The sequence below is a fragment of the Pteropus vampyrus genome, unplaced genomic scaffold, assembly GCF_000151845.1.
Source record: "Pteropus vampyrus isolate Shadow unplaced genomic scaffold, Pvam_2.0 Scaffold99, whole genome shotgun sequence".
Lineage (NCBI taxonomy): Eukaryota > Metazoa > Chordata > Mammalia > Chiroptera > Pteropodidae > Pteropus > Pteropus vampyrus.
In genome coordinates this window covers 3,230,665-3,257,851 of record NW_011888880.1, presented here as the reverse complement: position 1 = coordinate 3,257,851, position 27,187 = coordinate 3,230,665, and the positions used below count along the sequence as shown (strand labels likewise).

At 36.7% G+C, this 27,187-nt stretch overlaps 2 protein-coding genes and 1 pseudogene across 3 annotated transcripts in view; 1 reads left to right on the top strand and 2 right to left on the bottom strand.

Moving 5' to 3' along the window:
• Positions 1 to 159, bottom strand: part of CSPP1 (centrosome and spindle pole associated protein 1) — a 107,824-nt gene extending 107,665 nt beyond the window's left edge. Inside the window, exon 1 of the mRNA XM_023533289.1 lies at positions 55 to 159. The gene's annotated coding sequence lies outside the window, so the exon portion shown is untranslated. The remainder of the gene's footprint in view (positions 1 to 54) is intronic.
• A 1,663-nt stretch (positions 160 to 1,822) lies between these two features.
• Positions 1,823 to 16,739, top strand: COPS5 (COP9 signalosome subunit 5). Of its 2 annotated transcripts, none has more exons than XM_011364615.2 (8): positions 1,823 to 2,285; positions 4,530 to 4,764; positions 5,696 to 5,824; positions 6,480 to 6,545; positions 7,330 to 7,415; positions 11,839 to 11,950; positions 14,747 to 14,895; positions 16,500 to 16,739. In XM_011364615.2, exons 1-8 carry the CDS (start codon positions 2,143 to 2,145, stop codon positions 16,582 to 16,584), a joined length of 1,005 nt encoding a protein of 334 aa, XP_011362917.1. In that variant the 5' UTR covers positions 1,823 to 2,142; the 3' UTR covers positions 16,585 to 16,739. The 2 variants fall into 2 exon arrangements, with proteins under 2 accessions (XP_011362917.1, XP_011362918.1); XM_011364616.2 differs by having other exon boundaries at positions 2,142 to 2,293.
• Positions 11,328 to 11,446, bottom strand: LOC111742719 (annotated as a pseudogene).
• Positions 16,740 to 27,187: the final 10,448 nt, after the last annotated feature.

The following is a 27,187-nucleotide window of genomic DNA, read 5'->3' as shown; positions in this document are numbered from 1 at the left end:
CGCCCGCCGCACCGCGCCCGGCCCGCTCTCCGCCCGCGGCCCCCGAACGCTTACCCGGGAAAGCGGGCTCGCGTCGGGGGAGACGCACAGCGCCACAGCGGCAATCTTCACGGTCCGAGGTAGTGGCGGTAGCCGCCCGGCGCGGGCTCCGCCTCTTAAGCCGAGCCCTCCGCCCGCCTCTCGCCAACGGCCGAGCGCGGCCCCGCCCCCATGGGGGCCACGGGGAGAGGCCGCGTGGCCTCGGGCGCCCCCTGCGGTCCCGGAGGCCGCACAGTCGCCCGGCGGTTCGCGCGCACCCAGGCTTTGTACTCCGCCACCTGGTTCTACTCCGCCCCGGGGCTCTTAAACCACGGGAGCCATTCCCCAAGCTAAATCGATATAACCCCCTCAAACTCTCCAAATCCCAGCCAGCCTTGAAACAAAGTCAGAGCCTGGAAAGAAAGAAGGGAGGGGTGGCTGTGAGAGAAAACCTGTTGGCATACCTCTCCAGCGTTACACCCGTCCCAGGACTCTGGTCAATGTTTTGTCCTGAGCTTTTATTACAGTTTTCAGTATATTCAGTTCACTCCAATACTGAGTGGACATATGCTACTACTGAGAAAGAGATCTTTAGCTCCCGTGGAAAGTAGAACTAAGAGTCTTTTATCCTAAATTCCTTTAAGGGGGTTTTAAAGACAAAATTTTCTTCAACTCAAAGTTAATTGCCAAACCAAAATCTAATGTTTTTAACTATATGCTACACACCGTATTAGGAGTGGAGCGTCGTGAAAAGAAAAACTTTGAAGTCAACATTACAATACAGCGTAACTGTCATGGAAGTACCTCCAGATGCTTACAGACACCGTGGAAGCAATGATTACTGGACAGAGGAAGAAGAACTATTTCATGGTAGACATCTCTAAGCTGTATTTTTAAAGATTAATAGGCGCTCCCAGGCAGAAAATTCAGGGGGGAACATTTTAGGCAATGCTGACTATATACACAAAATTTCAAGGGTGACTAAAGAAAAATGAAGCTGGAGAGGTGAGCTATAACGTTATCCTCCGCCCCTCACATCTACCTCTCACCCCCTCCCCACCCCAGCAAAAGTATGTGTTGAACATTTAATACGCTCGGTGTTAGGGATAAAACAAGAAACACAGGCATGGCCCGTGTGTTTTAGAACTTAGAGTCTAGTGCGGAGTAGGAGAGAGGAGGGGAAGGAAGAATAAGTAACACAAGCAAATAAATGAAATATTAACTGTTACTCTACCAGTTCACATATTAACTGTTGGGAGAAATCAAATAGGCTGTTGAAATTAACTCGGCCTCAGGGACAGAAGTAGTTTCACGGAGCAATGCTTAAGTTTAATTTGTAAACTATAAGAGCTGTGTACTTGACATCTTCAGAACACGAATAGCTCAAATAGATGACAAAACGCATGGTCATAGCTGTCCACGGGTTTCCACGGCCGCCTCAGAATGCTAGAGAACGCTCCTCTGAAGAAGTGTTAAGGCCAAACCAGCTCAAGCCCTTAGGATTTTACGCATGTGCAGGGATTCGTAAGTAAATTAGGACGCCACGTTTATCTTTCTCTCAACCAGCATCCAGAACTACTCATATCTCAATTTCTCCGCAGACATCCTTATTTTTAGCTTTTCTACAAACTAATCTCATTCAAGGTACCTACACCCACGTAAAAACAATTTGTCCTCCAATCCTAGTTTAAAAGAGTTGCCCTCTTTCAATATGGCGGAGGCTGAGTCTGCGCAGTACGGACAAAGAAGGCAACGGCACTTTCTGGCACGGTAACATGCCCTTCTTCCGCTGCGTAAGGCTATACCATTCTCATACCCAATCATTGAATTTGTCCTAATTTACACATATAACTTTTCAAAATAACATATTCTTATTTAAGCCTCAGGAAGATTCCTCTGCCTCTATTATGTAACTGCTTTTATATAGTCGCGTTTCCGAAGGGGCCCGCCACCCCGAATGGTCTGTACCAACTTCACCTCCGGTTTCAGGTGTCATGGCTACCTCGAGAGGCTAGTACGAGTTTATATCTGTGGTGGGGAGGCTCTCAAGCCCACACCCAGAAACCTAGCGAGCTAAAGTTGCGTTTTGCTTGTGGAGGCGACAACTTCTCCATTTGCTCGGCGATGGCGGCGTCCGGGAGTGGTATGGCTCAGAAAACCTGGGAATTGGCCAACAACATGCAGGAAGCCCAGAGTATCGATGAAATCTATAAATACGACAAGAAACAGCAGCAAGAAATCCTGGCGGCGAAGCCCTGGACTAAGGAGTGAGGAGGTCCCTGGCGAGGCGCAGGGGAGGGAAGGGGTGGCGGGAGTTTAAGTCACCCAGGGGGAGTGGGAATTTAAGGGGGTGGAGAGCTTGTTTTTTCGTGCGGAAGGGAGGAGAAAGAATATGCGCCTGAGAAATTTTGGTCTTCCTTTTATCCCCTCAAGTAGAACCTAAGCCCCTCCACTAGGGCGCTCTTCGTCTCCCCTTTCTGTTTCTATAACACCTTTGCCTCCGGAGGATGGAAGAGGAAAACGACAAGCGATGATCTGTGTTGTCACTTTTCAACATCCGTATTGTAATATATGCTACACAGTCTGCCTTGCATCCTACCTAACTCAATATACATCTTGTTGGGACCTTCAGCTGATCCCAGACAGGAGACCGCAGCTGTCTTCAGAAATTGAGCCAGCCCAAGGGTCTCTAACTATGAGCCGTCTTTTAGAAATCTATGATCGTTTTTTGACTACTGGTAATTATTTCAGAAACACTCGAGGCTCTACCCAGTCTCCTAGAATGTTACTTTACCAGTTCACATGAGCTACAAATTATATCAGTAGAGCTTAAGGCTTTTTACTCCTTAGCAAAATCCTTGTGTCCATGAGAGTGATGACAAGTTGAGGATTCTTTACCAACAGCATCTATCCTTTCCTGATCACAGATTGTGTTAGAGAATAAAAAGGGCACAGTCTAATGGAGAGACAGTAAGAAGAGCGGTGGTCAGCAACAAAAACCTCACTTTATTTGTCTCAGTTTTTTTACAAGGCAAGCTTTAACTGTCAGTATTCAGATCCAGCAATGTTTACTAAATACTTAATGTGGGCTGAGCACTGAGCTAGGAATTTCCATATGTCATTTAATCCTCATGACAACCCAGTATTGTATTCTAATTCCTAATTTGGAAATAAGAAAATAAGCAAATACAATTAAGTAACTTATTTCATGATCACTCTACAACAATAAACTCCAGTGGGAGCAACAGTCAGACCTAAGATGAGATCTAATTACTGTCACTAATTAGTTGATCCTTGGAAATACTTATACATGTTTATCTGTAAAATGGAAATAAGACCTATTGGCGATGCCATAAATATATTAAAAAGGCTCTAAAATATATGTAATAGGAGCACAATAACTTTTTTTAAAATTTTTCCCAGTAAATGGAGGAGCCAAGATTTTAATTCATGTATTGACTCCCAAGATCAGGTCTCTGTTTTCAATTGTGACTGAAATCTGTGGGCAGATTTAAATGAAATCTGTGGGCAGATCTTAAAAAGTCTTCTTAGAGACACTTACTGACGACTTGATTCAGACTGGCTAGTTTGCCTGGTTGCTTGCTTCTTGAGCAGCCTATGCATTTTAGATTAATGTAGTCTCTTAAATATTTGGAAACGATCAGCTTTCCTCACTGTCTGTGGCTCTAATTATATTCATCCTAGCTGTCTTGGGCTGCATCAATGAGATAGAAAATGTAATTTTATTCGATAGTAATTCATTCGAATCCACAGATGGCAAACTCCAAAATAGTGATAATAGTAGGACCAAAGATATTAGGGCTATATTTTTAATTTGAGGCTGATACCATAGAGAGAAGCCACGCCCTTCAACACCCTGTTCTTTGAGGGTACTGTAAAAGATAGGTTAATAATGCTAATAACACCTAGCACTTATAAAGTTTGTGTCAGGCACTAAGCTAAGCATTTTATATACATTATTTCATTTATTAACTCTCTGAAATATCAGATGAGGAAACTGAGGCACAGGTATTAAGTGGTTGCCTCAGGGCCATAGCTAGGACATGGCAGTGCAAGGATTCAAACCTAGGTAGGCAGATGTCAGAGCCCACATTCTTAACCACTAAGCCTGAGACACAACCATAGTTAGACACAACCATCCAGCCAGAGTCAGAATCAGAGATCTTATGATTCCAAATTTGATGGAGAAAAAGTCTATCGAACTGGTCATGTAATTACCTCCTTTACATTTGAATAACATATTTAAAAATGATGTCATAGTTTTCCCTTCCCCAAGGAGAAATATTTGGCAGGACTATGACATGCTTATCATTTCCATCCCCCTACAGGAACTCTGTCGTCGTCTACTTCCTTTATCTTTCCCACATTTCACACTCTTTCTCCCTCTTCCATCACTGTAAATTCCTTCAATACTTTATCTTCACACAAACTGTTTTTTGAAATTGTACTTTATATAAGAAACTTAATTACACCGTGCTTTTGTTTTGTAGTCACCATTACTTTAAGTACTGCAAAATCTCAGCATTGGCTCTGCTGAAAATGGTAATGCATGCCAGATCAGGAGGCAACTTGGAAGTGATGGGCTTGATGCTGGGAAAAGTGGACGGTGAAACCATGATCATTATGGACAGTTTTGCTTTGCCTGTAGAGGGCACTGAAACCCGAGTAAATGCTCAGGCTGCTGCATATGAGTACATGGCGGCATATATAGAAAATGCCAAACAGGTAAAAATGTAGTTCCTTAAAGTTTAGCCACTGCAAGTTAAAGAGTCTCATGGCTTTCGAATTGCTAAACTTAAAACTATCCTTTTTACATGAAAGTTATATTTTATAAGTTATTTTCAACAATTTCTATATAAAAGGTATATGAGGTTAGCATGGATTTTTTTAAAAATAAATTCTCTACACTCGAGAGTGTATCTTAAAAGTTCTTATCACAAGAAAAAAATTGTAATTGTGTGGTGATGGATGTTATTTAACACTCATTGTGATCATTTTGCAATATATACGTATTGATTACACTGTACATTTGGACAAATATGTCAATTATATCTCAAAAAATTTTTTTAATTCTCACACTCATTACCAGATTTGTGCTTAAAACCAAAAATTTGGAAATAACTTAAACATTCTTGAGTATAAAACTGATTAAATCAATTATGAGATAGCCATACAATGAACTGCTAGCCAGCCTTTAAAAAAACAAAAAAGTAATCATAAATTTACTAACATGGAACAAACCGCAGAATATTTTGTTAAGTAAAAGAGCAAAGTGTAAAACACTATGTGGTATGCCATTGTGTGTGTTTTTATTAATCTACATATGTACAAAGTATATTCTATAAGCAAAGAATATCTCTGGAAGATAGGTATGAAAGCAGCTGGTGTAGGGGTAATATCTGGGCTGAGAAACTGGATAGTTGAGGGGAAAGCAGTGGGAAGAAGACCGAATAACTTATTATACTTGTATCTTGTTACTTTTGTGTTTTGGGCATGTATTATCTATTCAGAACATTTTTTTAATGTGATAGTAGCATATGCTATGAACTATTCAGTATACTATTATTTTATCATAGAATTGTGTAAACAGACAAATGATAAGTGTCTCTAGGATTAAACAGGAACCTCAAGTTCCCTTTCTCTTTTCATTTGTCAGGTCGGCCGCCTTGAAAATGCTATCGGCTGGTATCATAGCCACCCTGGCTATGGCTGCTGGCTTTCTGGGATTGATGTCAGTACTCAGATGCTCAATCAGCAGTTCCAGGAACCATTCGTAGCAGTGGTAGTAAGTACTTTTACAACCAGCTTTAATTAAGTTCTTCATGAAGACTTACTAAAGCAAGAATGCCAAGACATAAAAAAAAATAGTGTGGTAAGAGCAAAGCTCTGGTGTCAGTCTGCCCAGGTTTGAGTCTGAATTCCACTTCTTAGAAGCCGGAACTTTGAACAAGTTACTTAACGTCTCTGTCTCTTCTCCCACTCTGTAAGATGAGGGTGATCACAGCACCTGTGTCTCAGCGACTGGCACATAGTAGGCATTCAGTCAGTGTTGACTGAATTGAGTAAATCAGGAATTGCTAGAGCAGCTCTTGGAATATTCAGTGTCCTAGATGCAATCCAGAGTGCTATGAATGAGGAAGGTAGAAACTGTTCACTATTAAAAAAATTTTTTTAAAAAAAGAGATGAGCAAATCTTCAAATATTCTTAAATACTACAATAACGAGATCTTATCTCTAAATTAACTATGAGACATTTCTAAACTTACCACTTTATTGAACTTTTATAGTTTTTTGCTTTGGTTGTTTTTCTCTTATTTGGTTATTTTCATTGTGTGTGCACATATGTGTATGTAGTGTTATATGTACATATGTATTTCTAGGTTTATAATGTTTAAACAGATGGAAATATTTTATAATAGATATTAAATATATCCCTGTAGATTGACCCAACGAGAACAATATCTGCAGGGAAAGTGAATCTTGGAGCCTTTAGGACATACCCAAAGGTAATTTTTTAAATTACTTAAGTTTTTTTAAATTCCAAATATTTGACATTTTTAAAGCTGTGTTATGATTAGTATCTTGTTTTGTCCTAAAACAGTTTTTACAAAATAGCATTCAACTTGTTCTTAGCAAGAAATAATACATTTTCAGAACATTTTCTTTAACTTGATAGCAGCATATGCTAAGAACTATTCTGCATACGATTATTTTACCATAGTACTGTGTAAATAGACAAATGATAAGTGTCTCTAAGATTAAACAGGAACCTCAAGCTCCCTTTCCCTTTTCATTTGTCAGGTTGGCCGCCTTGAAAATGCTATTGACTGGTATCATAGCCACCCTTGGCTATGGCTGCTGGCTTTCTGGGATTGATGTCAGATGCTCAATCAGCAGTTTCTGCATTTCATATTTTTGTGCTCTATGTTGTTAATTTTACTAGAAAAAGCTATCTTCACTTGTTAATAAGTGTCCATATGCCCATGGTATTCTGACAGGTACTAGAAAAACAAACTAAATATATCGGTTTCCTTCCCCGCAATCTAAAATAGATATTAGCACATGTGTACATCACCTGAGGACAAGAAAAATGAATCTATAAGCCAGATCCAGCCTTCGGCCACCATATAGGGTTGAGGGAGGGTTTAAGCAATATACATTTTTTTTTTTTTAGAATATTTATGTTCATTATTTGGCTCCCACAATTAATGTTTCTATAAACAGAAAGCTACACATAAAACATGTTTTTCCTCTGGTTTTTTAGTCTTCTGTTTTCTTCATTTTTTTTAGGGCTACAAACCTCCTGATGAAGGACCTTCTGAATATCAGACTATCCCACTTAATAAAATAGAAGACTTTGGTGTACACTGCAAACAGTAAGTAATTTAAAAAACCTCAGAGAGCATTCAGTCTTCAGTCTAAGCCCCTTATAGATGAGGAAGAAAGGTTCAGACAAAATGCATTTCATATTTTTTAATATACAAATTTAGAATAATCTTTGAATTTTTTATTACTAACATTTTAATCTAATGTGTCTTTCACAGAACCGTAAACATTTTATCAATGTACATGATACTTGGCCCATCAATGAAATTAACAGTCGAAAGACATATTCAGGGCCAGCCTAACACTAGCATGTCTGCAACCCTTGAAGTACCCAAGTTCCACTTAGCAAAGATTCTTCCTAAACATTTTCACTCCAAAAGTTAAGCTGTACTAAAAACCATTGAATTGTATACTTCTTTAAAATAGTGAATCCTATGGTATGTGAATTACTCTCAATGAGGACAGTTTTCTCCATCTTCTGAATATATCTTGCCACCTCTCTTGTTATCACTTGGTCCCAAGTCACTGCCACCTGGAGCCTGAACCAAATGTAAAATGTAAGTCAAACCATGTTCCTCCTCAGAATGACTTTCCACCTCACCAAGAGTACCATCCACAGTCCTTACCTTGGACCACACGACCTGTGTGCTCTGGCCCCTGCTGCCTCTCTGAGCTCATCTCCTATCACTGAACCTTAGCTCTCTCTAGTCCAGTCATGTCGCCTCCTTATGGTTTGCCAGGTGTGCCATGCAGCCTCCTGCCTTAGGGCCTTTAAACTTGCTGTTTCCTCTACCTGGAACATTCTTCCTTATTTCCAGGTGGCTCACTAACTACTTGAGTCATTGAGTGTCTGTTTAAGGGTCACCTTAATAGAGAATGTTCATTGGTCACCCAGTCTAAAATAGCACCTTCTTGTCACTCTGTGTTCCTTTCCCCTGCTTTATTGTTCTTCCTAGCACTTGTCACCATCTGATGTATTTGCCTCCTTGTCATCAACCCCTTTAGAATGTGAACTTCATGCAAGTAGAATTGATTCACTGCTGTATCCTAACATTTAAAACGGCATGGACATAGGAAGGTGGGCCTTCTCCGCTAAAAAAAGTGTTTAAATGATTATGTAGTGTCCCCTTTTCTCTGTACCTCCTATCTCAACTTCAAGGAAAACTTTGGTTACCCATGTGCTGCCACTGCTCTTATTTTTTGTTTAGAAATTCTTAGAAAATTCCAGAATTTCTAAAATTGAGTTTTTAAACATATCTGGTTTTTAGTCATCCCAACATATTTCTGCAAAGAAAAAAGGTTTTTTGGTTTTTTTTTTCCAGTTAGAGGCTTGGGGTTAAATCATTTAACTTGCCCTATTGAAAAGAATTTCAGCCATCCCTGTTTGAGAGGATTGGTCCTGTGCATGGAAACACCTTTGCTGTGGCCTCTCACTCTCACAGTAATAGCCAATTTTTTCTTTCATTTATATCGAGTTGCAGACGTATCAGAAGTTTGTACTTTTAATACCTACTCTACATTTTTTACTAGCAGCAGCTTTTGAAACAAACATCAATGACTGAGGCAGTCTACAAACCTACATTTCCTGTTTTTCTGAAATGTGAGCCTGTCAGAGAGGAGTCCCGCCTTTCTAGGTAGAATTTTGAACCTGGAATTTCTAGGAGATTCAAAGATGTTCTCTTACTTAGGATCAATTCCTAAATAAGGAGGAGTAAGCTTTTTCATATGGCAAATAACTGGCTTAATTTATTTTTATTTTAAATGTTGAATGAAACATGCTGTCAAGATGAAAGCAGGGATGTGTGTAGGCTGGTGATAAGTCCATTTCCTAAATTATCTGCATTTTATATTGACCTTTCTTTTTTAATCCTACCTTAAATCTCAGATCATAATGCATACTCAAAATCTGTTTTAAACACAGAATGTGATATAGATATTAAATATTTTTTTTAACTTTGAGGAACCTTTGTGAAAATAGTACACAAAAGTATTTTTTTAATTAGCTTGTATATTATCAGTGTTATACAAGCACCTAGTTTAAAGAGTAAAATTGTTCTATGAAACCTTATGGAAAACATAACAGTCTTGTACCATCCCCTTTCCCATCCCCCAGAGGCAATCATTTAAATTGTTGTAGTTACTCCTTTACGTATTTACCCCAGTATCTTCAAGCAACATGCTGATGGTGCTGCTGCTTGATTTTCGGTTCTAGGCAGTGTGTTATTGCTTCTTGTACAGAAGATGAGGATTTAGCTCCACGAGTAATTTTAAATAGTTTCATTTTCAGCTCTGCTACTGAGATTTGCAGCTAATCATTACACATTAGACAAAAAAATTTCATTGCATCAACCTGTGGAATTAAAACAGTAATTACATTAAAGCGATCCATAAATTTTAAAACATAAAAGTCTATTCTAGACTCTCGCCTTTATTTTCCATCCTTTATAAATCTAAAAATCTGTTGCTGTGCTCATCCTCTAATCTTTTTCCTCAGGTACAGAGGTCCAACAACTTTCTAAAGCTGACCTTTCCACTTGAGCTCCCACCTCCCCTCCCCATGCCTGATCCCTCACTCCTGGTGCCTCACTTCTTAAATGCTCTCTTAAATGTCTACATTCCAGATGTAAAAATAAAGACTGAGGTTTTGATAATAGACATAATTTTTCATATCTTTTATCTGCCACTTACTAGCTATGTGGTTTTGAGCAAGGTCTTTACTCTCTAAATATCTTTGTACAGTGGGAATAATGAATCTTCCCGTGTATGGTTGGAGGGAAGAGTAAGTGAGAATGTGTATAAAGCACCTAGGACATCAGAGATGCTCAAGAAATACTGTTCTACTTCCATATTTCACTAAGTGTGTCCTTTTCATCTACAGATATGCACAGTATCTTAATCTTGAAAAGGCCTTCACTTAATTCTGATGTCTTTAAATTCTTATTCTTTTTTATTTCTTCACTCCTGAACCAGTATTTTTTGTTATGTCCATGTGTCTTTGTCATTTGCAGCATGGACTTGAGCCTCAGCTTTATTTCTTCACATCTGCTTCACTGCAGTGGAATCCTCTGTGGTAGTCTTTCCTCTAACATGTCCTGCCACAGCCAACTTTCTAAAACACCTCTTTGGCCACATGATTGCTCTGCTCAAACACCTTCCATGAGTCCCATGTACCTAGACGATAAAGTTTAAATTTCTTAGCCTTTTATTAATGTCCTCCACCAACTAGGCCCCAACACAGCTTTCTAGGTTTCCCTCACATAATTCTGCTCTTGCTAAATTGTCCAGGCAAACTGATTTACTTAGTATTCTTTTCATGGCTTTCCATTTTGTGAGTCGATGCTCTCTGCCTACTGCCCTTCTTGCTCTCAACCTATCCATGCCAGAGACTCATGTAAGGATTACTCTAGATCCTGCCTTCTCCCTGGGGTTTCTCAGGGCAGTTTTGTCAACACTAAGAGTGCCCATGATCTCTAATAGTTAATTGGTAGGTGATTCATTTTATATATGCATTATAGCATCACTTATTATTATTCAACATATGTCTTTTAATTTTTTGTGGATTCATACCACATCTTCTATATAAATGGTAAGCTCCTTAAGGTGAAGAAGTCCCTTGTTTTCCTTTGTATCCATCAGTGTACAGAACCTAGGGAGATATTTAAATATTTATTACTTTAAAAAAATATGTTTTTCAGACATTTAACCAAGTTTACCTTGCTATCCTTGATTATAAATTAGGTACCTTTGGAAGCAGTAGTAATTCTTGTAGGTGATTTAAGGACCTACTTCAAAGTTTACTTTTCCATAAAGCAGTAGGTCCTAATTAGGGGATTAGAATGGGAGGAATGGGGAATCCACATGTCATTTTCAGGATTTTTTTTTTTAGGCGAGGCAATCCTTGCTTGACCTCACAGATTATAAGGATCTTGTCAGCTTACAATCCCTTATTTTTTTACTTTTTATACCCACAGTACCTGGTCTTCCTAGGTGGACTCCCATCCAAGTATTAACCAGGCCCAACCCTCCTTAGCTTCTGAGATCAGACAGAATCAGGCTTGTTCAGGGTAATATGGTCGTAGACCATTTTCAGTATTTTTTAAAACCTAACAAAAATTACAGCTAACTCTACACAGGCAGTTCATTAAGCTTCTGTGCTGTTATCTAGAATGTATGAACTCGATAACATGGGTAAATATATGTCATTCAGAAAGTTCTTATTGGTTATTGATAACTCCTTGGAGATTTCTGGGCTCTACAAAGGGAGGAAGCAACACAAAGTTTAGTGAGCAGGACGTTTGGGACCACGCCTCTGAAGTGGGAGGGAACCATTGTGGTTATTATCTGTTGTTCTGAAAACGAAAATGTGACTATCTGGATGTAAAATGTAATTCACTTAAATTTGGCCATAACTTTTATATATGATGTAGTTGGAAATTTTTTTTTGCTTACTAAGTTTGCGCTTCTGTTTCACAGATACTATGCCTTAGAAGTCTCATATTTCAAATCCTCTTTGGATCGCAAATTGCTTGAGCTCTTGTGGAATAAATACTGGGTGAATACGCTGAGTTCGTCTAGCTTGCTTACTGTAAGTACTATATATGCAAGGGATGCGTCTGAGTTTTATTTAAGCTACATAAGTTGTTTAATAATCTGAAACTCTGTTTTCATCGAGAGCCTATGCCTGACTTGTCCAAGATAGCAGGGCTATGGTCAGGTTCTTCACAACCAGAGCTGGGTTAGGCAAAGGTCTTTGTCATGGGCCATCGAGACCACGTCTAAATGGCAGCTGTGGTAGCCAGATGAGGGTGACATCTGCCCCTGCTGTGAAGAGACTGACAGAGAGAAAATACAAATACTGTTTTTCATTGTGTCAAGTATTTCAGGTAGGACTCTGGTGACAAGTGACAGAAGACCCAACCAAACTAGCATAAACAAAAAAGTGAATCATGTCAGCTGCAGACTCCAGGAGTAGGGCTAAGTTCAGCCTCAGCTAAGTTTGCTTAGCTTACTAAGCCTTCAAACAACATTAGAAGGTCTTAGTTCTTCTCGCTCAGCTTTGATTTCATGTCATTTGGCTTCAGTGTTAGGCTTCATGTGAAAGCAGTATGACAGTTTCAGACATCCTAGCCTCTCACACATATTCATTCATTCATTCATTCATTCATTCATTCCATTCATTCCATTCATTCATCTATCATCCCCAGGTAAAGTCTCATTGTGTCTGAGCTTTGCTTAGGTCACATGCTCATCCTTAAACCTGATCTAGGCCAGCACAGTGAACATCATGAGTGGCTGGGCCAAGGCAAGTGTTTTACTATAGTGCTGGGGCAGAAGAAACTCAGGGGCACATGGACTAAAAATAGGGAAAGGGTTGTCCCAGAAGAAAATCAGAATATCATTACCTTAAAGCAACAGATGCTGGGCAGCAAAAAACAAAAACAAACGAAAAAACAATATTTTCTTTCCAATGTATCATTTAAACCTATTTAGAAGGGTATTTATTTAACAAGTTTCTATCAATTCTCTCTAGAGTTTACTCAGGAACAGTTTTTTTCTACTTTTAAAAAAGTAGTCCACTTCATATAGTACAATTTAGCATAATGATCAGAATCACACACTTTGGAATAAAATTAATTCAGTTCAAAACAACTCTGCCATTTTACTAGCAGTATGTGACCTTCAAAAAGTTATTTGTGACTGATCCTTCCTTGGACTCAATGTACCTACATCATTAAGTACATTGAGAATTAAATAAAATACTTTATATAAAGCAGTTAGCAAAGTGCCTGGCGTATAAGAAAGTCTCAGTAAATTATTCTGTTGTTGTTTGGTTCATTGTATTCAAGGAAAAAGACCTCACTTGAGCATATTTACGGTGTCTTTAAACACAATTCTAACAAGTTTTCTGTTCTTATTTTTTATCCTCAACAGTCACAAGTAGCAAATTGGAAGGAGAGTGATTATAATACCAAACATTTAAGTGCTACGTATGTGTCATATACTGCTACATGCTTTATATGTGTTGTTTCCTTAGAGGCAAATGTACTAATAGCAGCTAGAAGTGACACATGATGGCAAAGGAAGAAAACACTACTACCAGAGCATTCTAAACCTTTGTGTAAGGGCAACCTACCAACTCAGCCTTCCAAATATGAAGTGATCTATAAACCCTAGGGTTTTTTCCAAATGTGGGATGAGGAGGGTGTATTGGTGTTCTAAACCAGTTAGATCCACATAAAGTAAATATAATTACATCTTTAAAAAATATCACAAGTTTGAAAAATCATTAGAAAAGCTGGTACCATTTTAAAAGGCTCTCTTCAATGACTATGATGACAGTAAATAACTTTTCATGTTTAGTGACTAAATATATATCCTGTACAGTCTTACAAATGGAGCAAATAGAATAAAATACTAATTGTTGCCAAGTTGTTTATTTAATCTTTGTGCGCTTCTGTTGAAGATATAGGCAAAAAATGGAATATATACTTTACAAATCACCTTTATGAAAATTTATTTTAGATTTAGATACATTTTCAAGATGATATCCCATAAAAAATCTTTTTGAAAATATTATGGTTAAGTATATATATGTAAATATTAAAATTTTCTTTTTTAAAGTATGGAATATTAAAGGACAAAACGGTATATATATATTCCAACTTACCAAACAAATGTAGGTGTGCAATGCAAGCAGATAGCAACACTCTGAAATATAACTGTGGTAATAGCTAGGTAGAGGGATTATACACGTTTCTTTTTCCTTTATATTGCTCTATATTTTCCAAATGTGCAGTAATTGTTAAGTTTATAATCAGAAAAGCTAAAACAATGTTATTTTTGTTAAAATATAATAAGTACTAATTCTGAAAGTTCAGCAATAACAAATAACAAAATTATCTAACAATTATTAAGCCTTTAGCAGGTGCCATGGACAGGCCTAAGAGCTTTACATATGTTATTTAATTTAATCTTCACCATAGCCTTAAGGTAGAAATTACTGCCTTCCTCCCCCGTTTTCAGAACAGGACTTAAGACACGGAAGAATAAAGGAGCAGAACCAGAACCAGGACCAGAACCTGGACTCCACTGCCAGAGTCTCTCATTATAACATAGATTAGATTTCAGCAGTCAAAAAGAAAATTTTCAAATTTAATATTGAAATTATAAAAGGGGGAAAACTCTACACTTGCACTGCTTGTACTTTGGAGTCAGTTTTGAGTTTTGGCAAGTTTAATATGACCTCTTAATTCACTGACTATCCACTTAGATTTCATAGTGGAATTCTTTGTAAATGAAATGTTTATATGGAAGAAAATGAATTTAGATTAAACTTATCTAATGGTAGACTGTGTACTGACACAATACCATTTCCCCACAGAATGCAGATTATACCACTGGTCAGGTCTTTGATTTGTCTGAAAAATTAGAACAGTCAGAAGCCCAGCTGGGACGAGGGAGTTTCATGTTGGGTTTAGAAACACATGACCGGAAGTCAGAAGACAAACTTGCCAAAGCTACACGAGACAGGTAAGAGCAGATCTATTCCTGCCCCTCCTTTTGTTTCAGGATTTGCAAATAATAGGATTCAAATTCCTTATGATTTAACTTACTTATAACTTAGAATGGCATCTGAATATTAACTAATTGGGACCTTTAAGAATTGTCAAATGCAGATTTTAGCTTTGAAAATTTAGTAGGCAATAGGTAAGAACATTAATGGCTTAAAGGTCTAAATAATGTTATAAAAAAAACTCTTAGTTACCTTTTCTAGGTTCAGCTAGAAACTGCAACAAAGAAAACCAGTCAATCACTGGATCTTTAAAAAAAAAAAACTTTTGCAAAAGAATGTCCTAATTTATTCTAATTATCTTCTGAGGGATTGAAATAGGATTTCTTAAATTTATCAAATTTAAAATTTTTATAAAGTTTAAACTCCTAAATATCACAGTGATGATTGTGTCTCTCTTGTTATTCTTCTGAAATTATCCTTTATATAGTAACTTAGTATCCTAGATTTCACTAGCAAGATTTGTTAGGAGTAAACTGGGCATATATTCTCTGATAATTTAGGAAATAATTGTGTTGCCCTTCAGATGCATATGGGATTGGGAAAACTACCCAAATAACATTTACTTTCACAAAAATTGGAATTTGAATGTGATAACTAGGGGCAGAGAGGAAGAGACAACTATGTTTGCATCTGTATAAACTGAAATCTTGGTGTCCATTTTACAAAAAACTGGACTAGTGGGTAGGAAGAAGAAAGAAGGGAAGATGAAGTGTTTTAGGAGCAGAAGCGCTCTTTGATTGGAATTACCTCATTCCTTTCTTCTCCATGGGTTTTCAGAAGGTATAGGTAGAGCTAGCGGCCTGGAGAAAAATTACATTTTTCTTTGACAGTAGGTCTCATTTTTGGTATTTGCTGTGTGTTTTTGCTCAGCTGTCTTTGCATGTCTGTGATCTATAACTTTATCTACATTTACATCTCAATTTCTTATGAAACAAAAATTCACTAAGAAGAAAAGAGGAAAGACAAAAGTAGTAGTACAAAAGTAGAGAATTTTCCTTATTTGGGTAACTTAACAAGAACTGCATCTCTTCTGAATATGAGTGGGTTATTGTTTTTTGCTTTTATTTTTTATCAATTCTAAAATCTAAATCCTTCACTCACTAATCTAACTTTGGCTTTTAATTGTTTGAAGAATGTGATGATTTCAGGAAAAAAATAGGATTCTTTAAAATCATTTTAAAAATTATTCTAAGTAATAAACACAAGGAACAACTGATTTTAATATAATGTTAGAATTAATCTATAATTATGAATTATATAAGTTCAGTCACTTTCTAAAACAGAACTTTTCCCAAAGCTGCTGACAAGTTACAAAACTAACTGTTACGAATTATATCAAATTTTACATTGTCATTCTTTGTGATGGTGCTAGTAAATACAGAAATGATCAAAAGACATGCAGAAGGCTAAAAATCACAAGAGTAAACTATAATTGGTGTGGTTTGGGAATACGAATAGAACTGAAAATTATTGGGGGTGTAAGGACAAATGCGGGGGGTGTTGCATGTTTGAAACAGTTTTCAGTTCTTGTGACATTATGCAATGTGTCTTTTCTTTCCAGCTGTAAGACTACCATAGAAGCTATCCATGGACTGATGTCTCAGGTTATTAAGGATAAACTGTTTAATCAGATTAACATCTCCTAAACAATCACTAAGTAGTACTTTTGCCTGAAAGCCAGTATGAGAAAAATATTCAAATAATACTTTAAAACCAGTTACCAAAAACTTGATTAGAAGTATAAGGTGCTCTGAAGTGTCCTGAACATTAACATCCTGTAATAAAACTCTTTAAAATGAAACTGATTTTTCATTGTTTTGTGGGAGGGGTTACATTATTTTTCTGGTGTCCTTTAATGTTATTGAATATTAGGGAAAGAGATGTTTATTAGAACCTTTCTATTTTTTAAAGAGTCTTGCCTATCTAAATTAGTAAAAAAATTTCAACGTTTCACTTGCCATAGTGATTATCAGAGCCATTTTTCAATTCATCTATACACTAAGTCCTCACTTAATATCAATAGGTTCTTAGAACTGCAGGAAAATGACATAATGAAACTAACTTTACCATAGGCTAACTGATATAAACAAGAGTTGAGTTCCTACGAGATCTCATCATTTTAATGAAATGACATCGGATGAAACAGCATTATTCAAGGACCTGCCTTACCTTCTTTTGACAGCCAAAAATATACATGGCATTTTTGTGTTCCTATGAAACATTAACCAAGTCACACCATAAATTATTTTCCTGAAAAATCACATAACTTATTTGAGACAGCCTAGCACAGGGTATCTAGTCATTCAGCTATTCACCAAGCTCTTTTACTGAACCAGGCCCAGTTTTACTCAGATATTTTGAACAAGGTAGACATGGCCACTATCCCCACAGAACTTACTGTGGAGGCCAAAGCTAAGAAACTCCCTTCACAGCAGGGAGAAGTAAAGTGTGCTAAGGAACTTGGGGGAAAAATACCTGCCCCAGTAAGGAGTTGCCCAGGTAGGCTTCCTGAAGGGAGTACCTGACGTTAAGCTGAAATTTTAAAGATAGGACGACTGGCCAGGAAAAGCGTAATGGGGATGCAATTACTTTTACAGGCAGAGAGTACAGCAATGTGTGAAAGGCCAGAGGCAGAGAGAATGAGGACTGAGATTCAGACTTGAGTGTTGAGCAGAACGTGGGAAGTGGCAAGAGATGACTTTAATTGGTAAGATAAGGAGCCTTTTGGACTATCCAATGGCAATGAGGAGTTGAGTCTTAAACAGCACAAATTTACTAGATTGCTGTGTCTAAGAGCGCTCGAGAGGTTTGGGGTAGAGGACTGGATGACGTGACCTAGGAAAATAAAGAGTAAGAAGAGCCTAAGACAAATTAAGGAAACCAAACTTTTAAAATAGCAGAGAAAGAGAAGACCACAGGAGCAGAGAAGTAAGGAAAGTGATTTACCAGTGACTTCACATGCTGCCAACAGGTCAAAGAAAACAAAGCCTAAAAGTATTCCATTAGGTTTAGCAATGAAGTGGTCTTTGGTAAGATGAGAAAGCCAATTAACACTAGTATCCAAATACTTGCTCACACAGTTGATGACATTAGCATTTGGTCTCGTTTTATATCCTTTTAAATAAAAGCAGGCACCCCCGGTTTCATATGGTTCAACCTGACCTCCATTTCTGTGCCCTTTTTAAAAAATCATGACTCTCCCCAACAAGCAGCCAAAATCTGTATTTACTGCCATAGCCTTCTGTGACACCGACACCATGTTGAATCATTTAATTAGGAACCTCTGACAAGCTCATTGAGGTCTCTCTGGCAGACATGATTGAATGGTTAAGGTTTTGAATGGAAAGAGTAAGGAGTCACTGAAGTCACCATGAAAACATACTGGCAGTTTTCATTCCAAGACTAGAATGTAGTTATCCACATTTAATTTGATGTTGGTGACCTAATCAATTACACCTTGGTGTGATGGAAAATACCTATGGTAACAACAGAGAGAATTACCAGGAAAAGCAAGCTTTTTAGTTCTAACTTCATTGGATTTATTTTGATAAGTTTCAGTATTTCAGTTATGATGCCTTGTTTGAGACAGACAAACACACGTACACAGTGCTTTAAAAAAAATGACTTTGTTGAGTCACCTAACTCCAGGGTACAAATTTGTTTTAGGTACAGCTGGATTAAGCTTCCTATTATAGCTTCACCCTCCACACGTTGACTTAAACCTAAAGCTGATTCCCCAAACTGGCTGCACACTGCACCATCCAGTTAGGGGGAAATAGCTGCTCATAATTGTCAAAATAGGTTCCCACTTCACTCTGATTGGTCTAACTTGAGTTGTGAGTCCACCCTTGGGATTATACATAGTGATTGCTTTATACCAATTAAGGGCCACCCATGGAGCTGAAAGTAGGGTAAGGGATACCCACTATGCATAACTACTATATATCGAGAAGTGAAATGGATACTACAGAGACAACCAACAATATCCCCTCTACTCATTGGCCCAGCCCAGGCAAAAATAGCCCTAGAAAGGAACATTTGTGTTTTATTGTAAATGTAGTTACTTCATCAAAAAGCAAGATCCTTTACAAATATTTTTAAAGGATATCTTTAAGTTCTAATGTATTATCATAATCACTTTTGGTATAAGTGCCCCAATTTATTTTACTGAGCTTTTAGGAAATCAGGGTTCAATTTGCAGCCATCATTCAGAAACTAATGAATTGGGGTTACCTTTTCCTGCAAAGTATTATCTTACAGCCTTGAGCTATTTGGGAGCTGAAAAGGCCATTTTCTAAGTGAAGTCTGTTTTTTGTTCAGTTTCAACTTTTTTCAGAGATAATTTCTCAAGCTTTTTGGTGATAATATACAGGAAATGTCAATCGTCATCAAAAACTTAATCTAATGTCCAAGTAGTAAAATGAGCCAGAAGCATAGGCTAGAGAAGAGATGGAGAGAGAACTCATGGATATGGAATGAGGATTGCAACCAGTTAAGGATACAGCGAGAATCCAGAATCAAGGCTGTCCCAGTTTTTCCAGATTGTTTTACTGTCTCAAGGTCCTAGTTCCAAACAATTCAACAACATTAACTTATATAAACTCTTGCGAATACATGCATTTAGTACCATTTTCATGTTACATTGTCCAGTTATATGAGCACTAAATTCTACATGTTTTATTTATTGATTAACAATAAAACACCACACAAGTTGTTATTTTGAAATCCGTAGCACAGCCAAGAAAGAAGAGCCAACGAGGGAGAGAAACCGTTTGTGCTCCATTGTTTCTTAATTTGGAAAATAAGCTTTCAGACCAAACATCACATGCTCCATTTGAGGGATCTAGTCTGAAGATGGTTGTCACAAATTAGTATGACTACCTAGTATTCAGAATTTTGAAAAATCACTGCATTGCGCAATAGAATAATAAACTGCCCAATAGTACAGCCACTTGAAAATAAACACAGAAAGGCAGGAGCATAAGTAACTTTACAATGAATCAGAGAAACTATTTAGGAGTTGGAGTGCTACATATTGCAGAGGTTCAGTTTCCAAAAACTGTTCTGAGTGATGAGGTACAGATGCATAAGTCATGCATGCAGGGAAGAGTTCATTTATATTGCTAAGTCTGCACTGTATCCACCACATGTAGCTGAATAAACTGAACTGAACAGACTGTTGAGTTCCAAGGTTTCTTTCTGTATTTCTGGATTGTTTTAACTATAAACTCCAAAGATATACATTGGTGAGCAATGTGGGGGGCTTTTTTGTTCTGAGGATGGGGTGATTTTTAAAGATAGGAAAATGTACTACAGAGAATGACAGCTCTTTTTTTTTTGTTGTTCAGCCTTATATTAAAAAAAGCAAAAGATGATTATGTTCAAATTATGATGTAATTATTTCATTCACTGTTTAATAACTGATTTATCTATGTCATTGTTTGCAAAATACGAGTTAGAAAATTAAAAATCTAATTGTTCTCTCGTTTTTGCCTGTTTTCAATACAAGTTCCAACAGGAAATAAATTTACCTTCTTGGGGCCAAAATGCTAGTTTAAGGATTTCAAGTAACTTCCTCTGAGGTAATCAGTCTGTAAATTTCTAAAAGTTACTAAACCTTTATCCAAATAGTAGTAGAAGAAATACCATTCATCTTTGTAAATATTAAGATCTACTTATTTTAGAAAACTAATAACACAAAATGCAGGTCAACTGTAACCAGATTGGCATACTTAAACTTTTGATCTCAAAAATCAGAATATTACAAAAATGAAATACGGAACTCTGTCATTTCAGGTCAAATTTGGGAGGAAACAGCTAAAATCATAGCTTGATAACTAACACCAATGATTAATTGCTTTTTCAACATGTGGACTATCTTGGTGCCAAAAATTATGGAACAATTGCCTAACAAATTGGAGAGTCCCTGATGTCAGTGCTCATATTTTCTTTGGATTATACTGAGCAATTATGCTAAACTTTCTAATGATTGAGTAAAATAGTATTGTGCCTTGGGGCACATTTTGATGAACTACAGTTGTACTTTCATAACCTAAGAGGCATATGCAAAAAGAAGTATATTGTCTATACTAGAGATCTGTGACCTTTATGTTAGATTCTAGAGAATTATAAATGTCATATAACTATGAATATGTTTACCATTAATAGTTATTACTTAAAACTACTAACCTTCCTGAAAAATTAGTTGGTATAAGCCAAACTCTAAATAAATGCTTAATTTAAATAATTCATTTTTGTTCCTAGAATTTGCTACTTCATACTCCATATTCAACTCATTATTTGTATTATCAATGATACTAAATAAGTCTTTTAAAACATGTATGTATGAGTTTAGTTTTAATATTTTACTTCATCTCTTATGTAATCCATGTATCATTTCTTACATGTTTCCAGTAAATTTGAGGCTATTATCTGAAGATTCTGGGCTTAAATGACACAAATTAAACTAAATAAGAAATCAATTTATAATCTTATGTATGAGTACACACCATGTTGAATAATTACAACTATCTGAAGTTAATGTGATATGCTACCCATGTGAGACTTAATTATACATGATCACCACTTTTTAGAGAACATTATTTTTAAACTTTCTAACTAGTCTTAATATTTAAGGTCAAACATTATATCACTTAAAACTAAGGAACTATGAACTATTGAAATGGCAATTCATTTAGACAGACATCAACACTATGGGCTTTTAATTATCCCAAGACCTAAAAATAATTTATTAGCAAGTGTTTTACCTATTTCGGCAAAGATCAAAACTGAAACAAAATCTACATTAAATATGAGATTTTGAAGCACAAGTAGAAATTATATTTTCTAGTTCTCAGGCTCCTGCTACCAGATTTCTAAGAGTATCTTTGAGAATACTATACTCATCGCATTAATATCTCACTACAAGAACATTACATTTCAATTAGGATTTTGAATTTCAACTTAAAGTGGCAACTGTTCTCTGCTCCAAAATCTAAATATAGTAAAATTAGTTTTTTCCTATTAACAAAAGGAAAATGTATATACTGCCTTAAAAGTTAAATACTGTGATATAGCAAAATCCAAAATTTTCACTGTGGCCTACAGACTGATCTGTCCATTTTCCTCTCATTCTATTCTCTGCCTCCTCACTATGCTTCATCCACACTGTCCCCTGCACCCTTATGCTCATCCAGCTCTTCCCCCTCTCCAAGCTCTCAGACTGGCTGCTTCCTGCACCTGGAACACTTCCTCATTGACTCTCACAAGCCTGGCTCATTCTTCGAGTCTCAGTTCAAGTTCTACTCCTCAGAGAGGCCTTGCCTGTCTCCCTCGTCTCAAGGAAACACCTCTCCTCTTCCCTCCTTCCTCTCCACTTCTATACCCCAGTGTCACTCTATTTATTTCCTTCACAGGACGTACCACAATTCGAAATTATCTTGGTCATTGATATATTTACATTGATATATTTCTTTTTCACTTACTAGTCTCCTCTTACTAGAACATAAACTCCATGCGGGTGAAGACTTGGTCTAACTAACTTCTGCATCCCCAGCACCTTGAACAACGGCACATGGTAGGCATTGTGTAAATATCTGTTCAATGAAGAGAGAAATGCAGTAAACATTTCAATTTGTTTTTAAGAAACATTAACAATATGCGTTTTAGAATGACAAGATAAAATGTGTTCATGTCTTTTTACAGGACACTGACTTTTGTTGCAGTGTCAGATCATTATAAAATGAGTATTATATTTTAAGAAGTTTCCCAAACTTCTTAACAGATTTAAAGGAAGAGTGAAAAAATGCTTCTTTTTTTAATTGTTCAATCAAGGGTCACCATTACAGAAATATGCAACAGGCCATACACTAGTTAAAAAAAAGCACCAGCCATTGTCAAAAACAATCACGAAGGAGTGAAACTCTTTTTCAAACAAGTTGACCAAAACTGGAAGACAAAAGCCCCACCAAATAAAGCAATTACATACAGGTATACAGATATACAAGATGTTTTTACGGACTTTAATAAATTATTTTGAAAGACACACAAATAGAGTATATTACATTGTTGAGTTTCACTCTTAACCTCAATCCATCACCAACTAATTAAACTTTTGCTGAACTTATTATTGGCCTGATAAACTTAAGCAAAGTCTTGGTTCTCCATTAGAAGACAGAGGTTCCCACCCCTGGTTCTAAAGACAATTAAGCAATGAACTATTACTGAAATTTAAACTTTTCTAAAATTGTAAGTCCCTTTCTTATAAATGTTCCATGAAAGATTGAAACTGAATTGTTAGACTGTGGACAATAGATGTTTCAGAGATAAAGATAAAACATTACTTAATTAGAAAATCAGTGACGATGTTTGCAAAAATCTTTTTCAAAAAACAGTTCTACTCTAAGATATATTAACTGTATGATGTAAGTGTGACTTTAAGTAATGAAACTAATTTTCAGCTTACATCCCTTACAGTCACATCCCATACATGTTATATATATTACAATGTGACTATAGTGGAGGGTGGAAGTGTCGCTTTTAGAAAAAAGTTCTAAAGAATTTAGAATGTGTATTAAAGAATTTTAATGTGTATTAAACATCATAGAAGTTTTAGAATAGAACTTGAGAAATTCTTTGTGTATTAAATTAGGAGAACATTAAAAAATAAGTAGAACTTGACAAAGTCCTTTCACATCCATTCTTAGTAGTGAAGGGGGCAGTGCAGAGACAGCTGGATTTGAAAGTTTCTAAGATTTGGTGACCGAATATGGGGGTACTAGTAGGTGAGAGAGTACCCTGCTTTGGGTAGCAGGGTGGACTGTGGGAAATACAGAAACTAGAGGAGACAGGTCAGATTTGTGCAGGATAGAAATGAGTTCAGTTTTTACAAGTTCATTTTCTACTTCTTCTAGGAATTCATACCCAGATGGAATGAATATCTAGCAGCCAGTTGGATGGATTTATCTGGAACTTGGGAGAAATAATTTGGATTATTTTATGTATAACCTATGTAATAACATTACTGTATTTAATAAGGGACATAAATTAGTTACTAAGTTTTTAAAAAAGTATTTATTATTGGTGCCCATATTAAATACATAATGGCATTAAAAGACCATGAAGTTCTCAGTTAAGTGACTATCCCCAGATTATAGAAATCAGGATTAATACTTTGAATGTATACTGCTTCCTCCATAAACCAAAGGGTTCCCTCTGTATCTATATCCCTCTATAAATGGATCCTTGTTAAGAAATCTTTCACTGAAAATCTAAAAGGTCCCTAGTTCGATCCCGGGTTTCAGCACCAAAAAAAAAGAAAAAGAAAAAAGAAAGGAAAACAATTTTCATTTCAGCTAAGCCACAACCTCCTACAGTGACTTTCATTTGTCTCTGAGCTCCACTCAGAATGTCCTACGAAAATAGGAATCATGTCCCAAATTTCTAAGTAAATCTTCCCTCCTTGAGGGAATTTTCCATTGCTCCCTGTATTAGTTTTTTATTGCTGCATAACAAATTATCCCAAAACTTAGTGGCTTAAAACAACACACATTGATTATTTCACAGATTTCATGGGCCAGGAATTTGGGTCCTGTGCTTCAGAGTCTCTCACAAGGCTATAATCAAGGTGTTGGCCAGGGATGGCATTTCATCTGAAAGCTCACCTGGGGATGGATCAACTTCCAAGCTTAAACAGTAGTTGCTGGCATTTGGTATCTTGTTAGACTGAGGCTCCCAGTTCCTCGCCAGCTTTTGGCTAGAGGCCACCCTCAGTTCCTTGCCAAGTGAGGCTCTCCTAATGACAGCTTGCTCTATCAACAAGCACAAGCTAAAAATACAATAGTCTGCTGGCAAGACAGATGCAAAATCTTTTGTAACCAAATTGCAGAATTAACATGTCATCAATTTTGCCTTATTCTATTGGTGAGTACAAGTCATTAAATCCAGGCCACATTCAAGGGTAGGAGATTACACAAGGGCATGAATACCAGGAAGTGAGATCACTGAGGCCATCTTAGAAGTCTGCCTACCATACTCGCTAATATTTACCAATCTACAAGGTTAGGACAAAAAGAGGAGTTAACTCCAATAAAAGTAAATTTTTCTGTATAGAGTTATGTGATGATATACATGTCTGGGTCCTTTAAAACGCTGGTTTCTCAATGAAAGTAACTAAACATTAAAGGGTTTGCTTAGTGCTTCATATAGGGCTGTGTAGTATGTACTCTAGAAGGTCAAAAAAATACAAAAAAATGTACAAAGATATGTAGAACAATTTTTGAAATAAATGTGCTTCTGTTTAAAGTTACTTGAAAACTCTAGGGGAGACTTTTAAAAGTGAACTTTTTAGCACGATTCTTCCGAGAGTGCCTTTTAAAATGATTCTCAAGACTTCACATTTTTTTTACAAATAGAAATTTCCCAACATCTGTCAAAGTGTAACTCTTAGACTACTTTACACTGAACTTAGAAATGTGGCACTGAAAACAAGTATTTCTTGTAGTCTGCCAAATTTCTGCCACATAGGAAAATACACAGATGACTGTTTAACACTGTGTGCCACTAGACAGGAATTATATTTCACATCTTAATGAGAAAATACTTTCTTTTAAACTTAACCTGTTGCATCAAAAAAATTAATTAGTAATTCAACCATTTTAAACTATTTTAAATACCAGCAGTCGCAAAGAGATTTTCAAATCCACAAAGAGCAGACTCTAAAAATGAACTTTCAGAATATAATTTTCTCATTTTTTAAAACCCAATTACTAAAGTAAGAGAAATAAGCATTTATAATCTCACCACCAAAAATAGCCACTATTAAATATTTTGGTATATAGATCTAGATACAAGTATAGATCTATAGATCTACATCTAAGTTTATACTGTAGAGATATAGACATATATATGTATATGTCTATATATACAGATATATATCTTTTTAGACATTTAAATGTGTATGTAATTTTACCGAAAATGAGATCATACTCCTTTCTATAATGAAACTGTTATAAAACAAAGATTAACAGAGTAATTGATTTTCAATGAAGCACTGCTAAACACGTTTCTAGCAAAGTAATGTTACAAGCAGGTTAACTGAATGCTACACAGAGCAATGGGAGAGCCCTGCATACGTTGCTAAAGCTATTGTTCCCAAATGAATGACCTATAAAACAGTCAAGAAGGGCATCTGATTTGTGCTGTAGTGTTCTAGCCATGTTATTTTGATTGTTCTTTTACTTCTTTATATCCTTCCGTAGCTTTTTATTCTGTCAGTAACTCGTTCCTTAAACACTTTCTCTGGAGTCTAAATCTAAATTACTAGTTTCTGAATCACTAAATTATTATTTGTTCTCAGAACAAATCTCACTTCCAAAGAACCTTTCTCTGATATCTTAACCAGCTTTGCTTCCCTCTTCCATCCAAAGTAGTTGGCATGGTTATTGACTTGCCGTATGCCTCTTTTCCCTCACAACCATTTATGACCTCATGGTTTCAATGATTAGTTATAGTCTGGAAACTATTAAACCTATCTCGTCCCACACATGTGTGAACCAAACTTACCCACTTCCTTTCAAATTTTTTGCTACCTCTCCTCATTCTCTGGTATTGTTCCTTTATCCTAGCTAACACCCAGTAGTTATCTTTAACTTCTCCCTCCCTTTATCCTATCCAGCCTCTTTCCGTTAACTCATGCTTCAAAATGCCTAAATTTGTTCATTCCTTGCCTTCACCCCTAACACAGGCCAAAACTGCCTCACAACTGGACTTAAGCAACAAAATCTTGAATGGGGTTAGGGTTCATCTGTCCCCATTCCTGTGTCCCTCTTTCTAGGCTACTCACTGTAACCATCAGTAATTTACAAGAGGACCTGAGCTTGAAATCAGGAGCCCAAGGGTAAATTCTCTCTCTGCCACCTCATATGAGACCTTCCACATATTTCTTTCCTCTCTCTAGGGTGAGAGTTTCCTTATCTGCAGAGTTGGACTGTCCACATGGACTCTAAGCTTCCTGGTAACTCTAACAGTCTTCTACTCTGATGCTTCTTTGCTCAAGGGCAGCAATGACAACCTTTCCAGCATGCTCCTGCCCCACAAGATCACAACTGTTGCCCACTGTTTCCCAGCTTGCACAATTACATCCAGATTGCTCGCTTTACCATATCCCTAAAGAGCCTCAGCCCTTCCACTGCAAATGTCAGTTCCTTGTTCTATTGTTCTTCTCCTTCATTTATAAATTATTAATTTAAC

Excerpts from the sequence above, each read along its gene's own strand:
- COPS5 (XM_011364615.2), top strand. The coding sequence starts at position 2,143 with ATGGCGGCGTCCGGGAGTGGTATGGCTCAGAAAACCTGGGAATTGGCC. Across the intron at positions 11,951-14,746 it reads GTTCGTCTAGCTTGCTTACT|AATGCAGATTATACCACTGG; the intron begins GTAAGTACTATA and ends ATTTCCCCACAG. Across the intron at positions 14,896-16,499 it reads GCCAAAGCTACACGAGACAG|CTGTAAGACTACCATAGAAG; the intron begins GTAAGAGCAGAT and ends TTTTCTTTCCAG.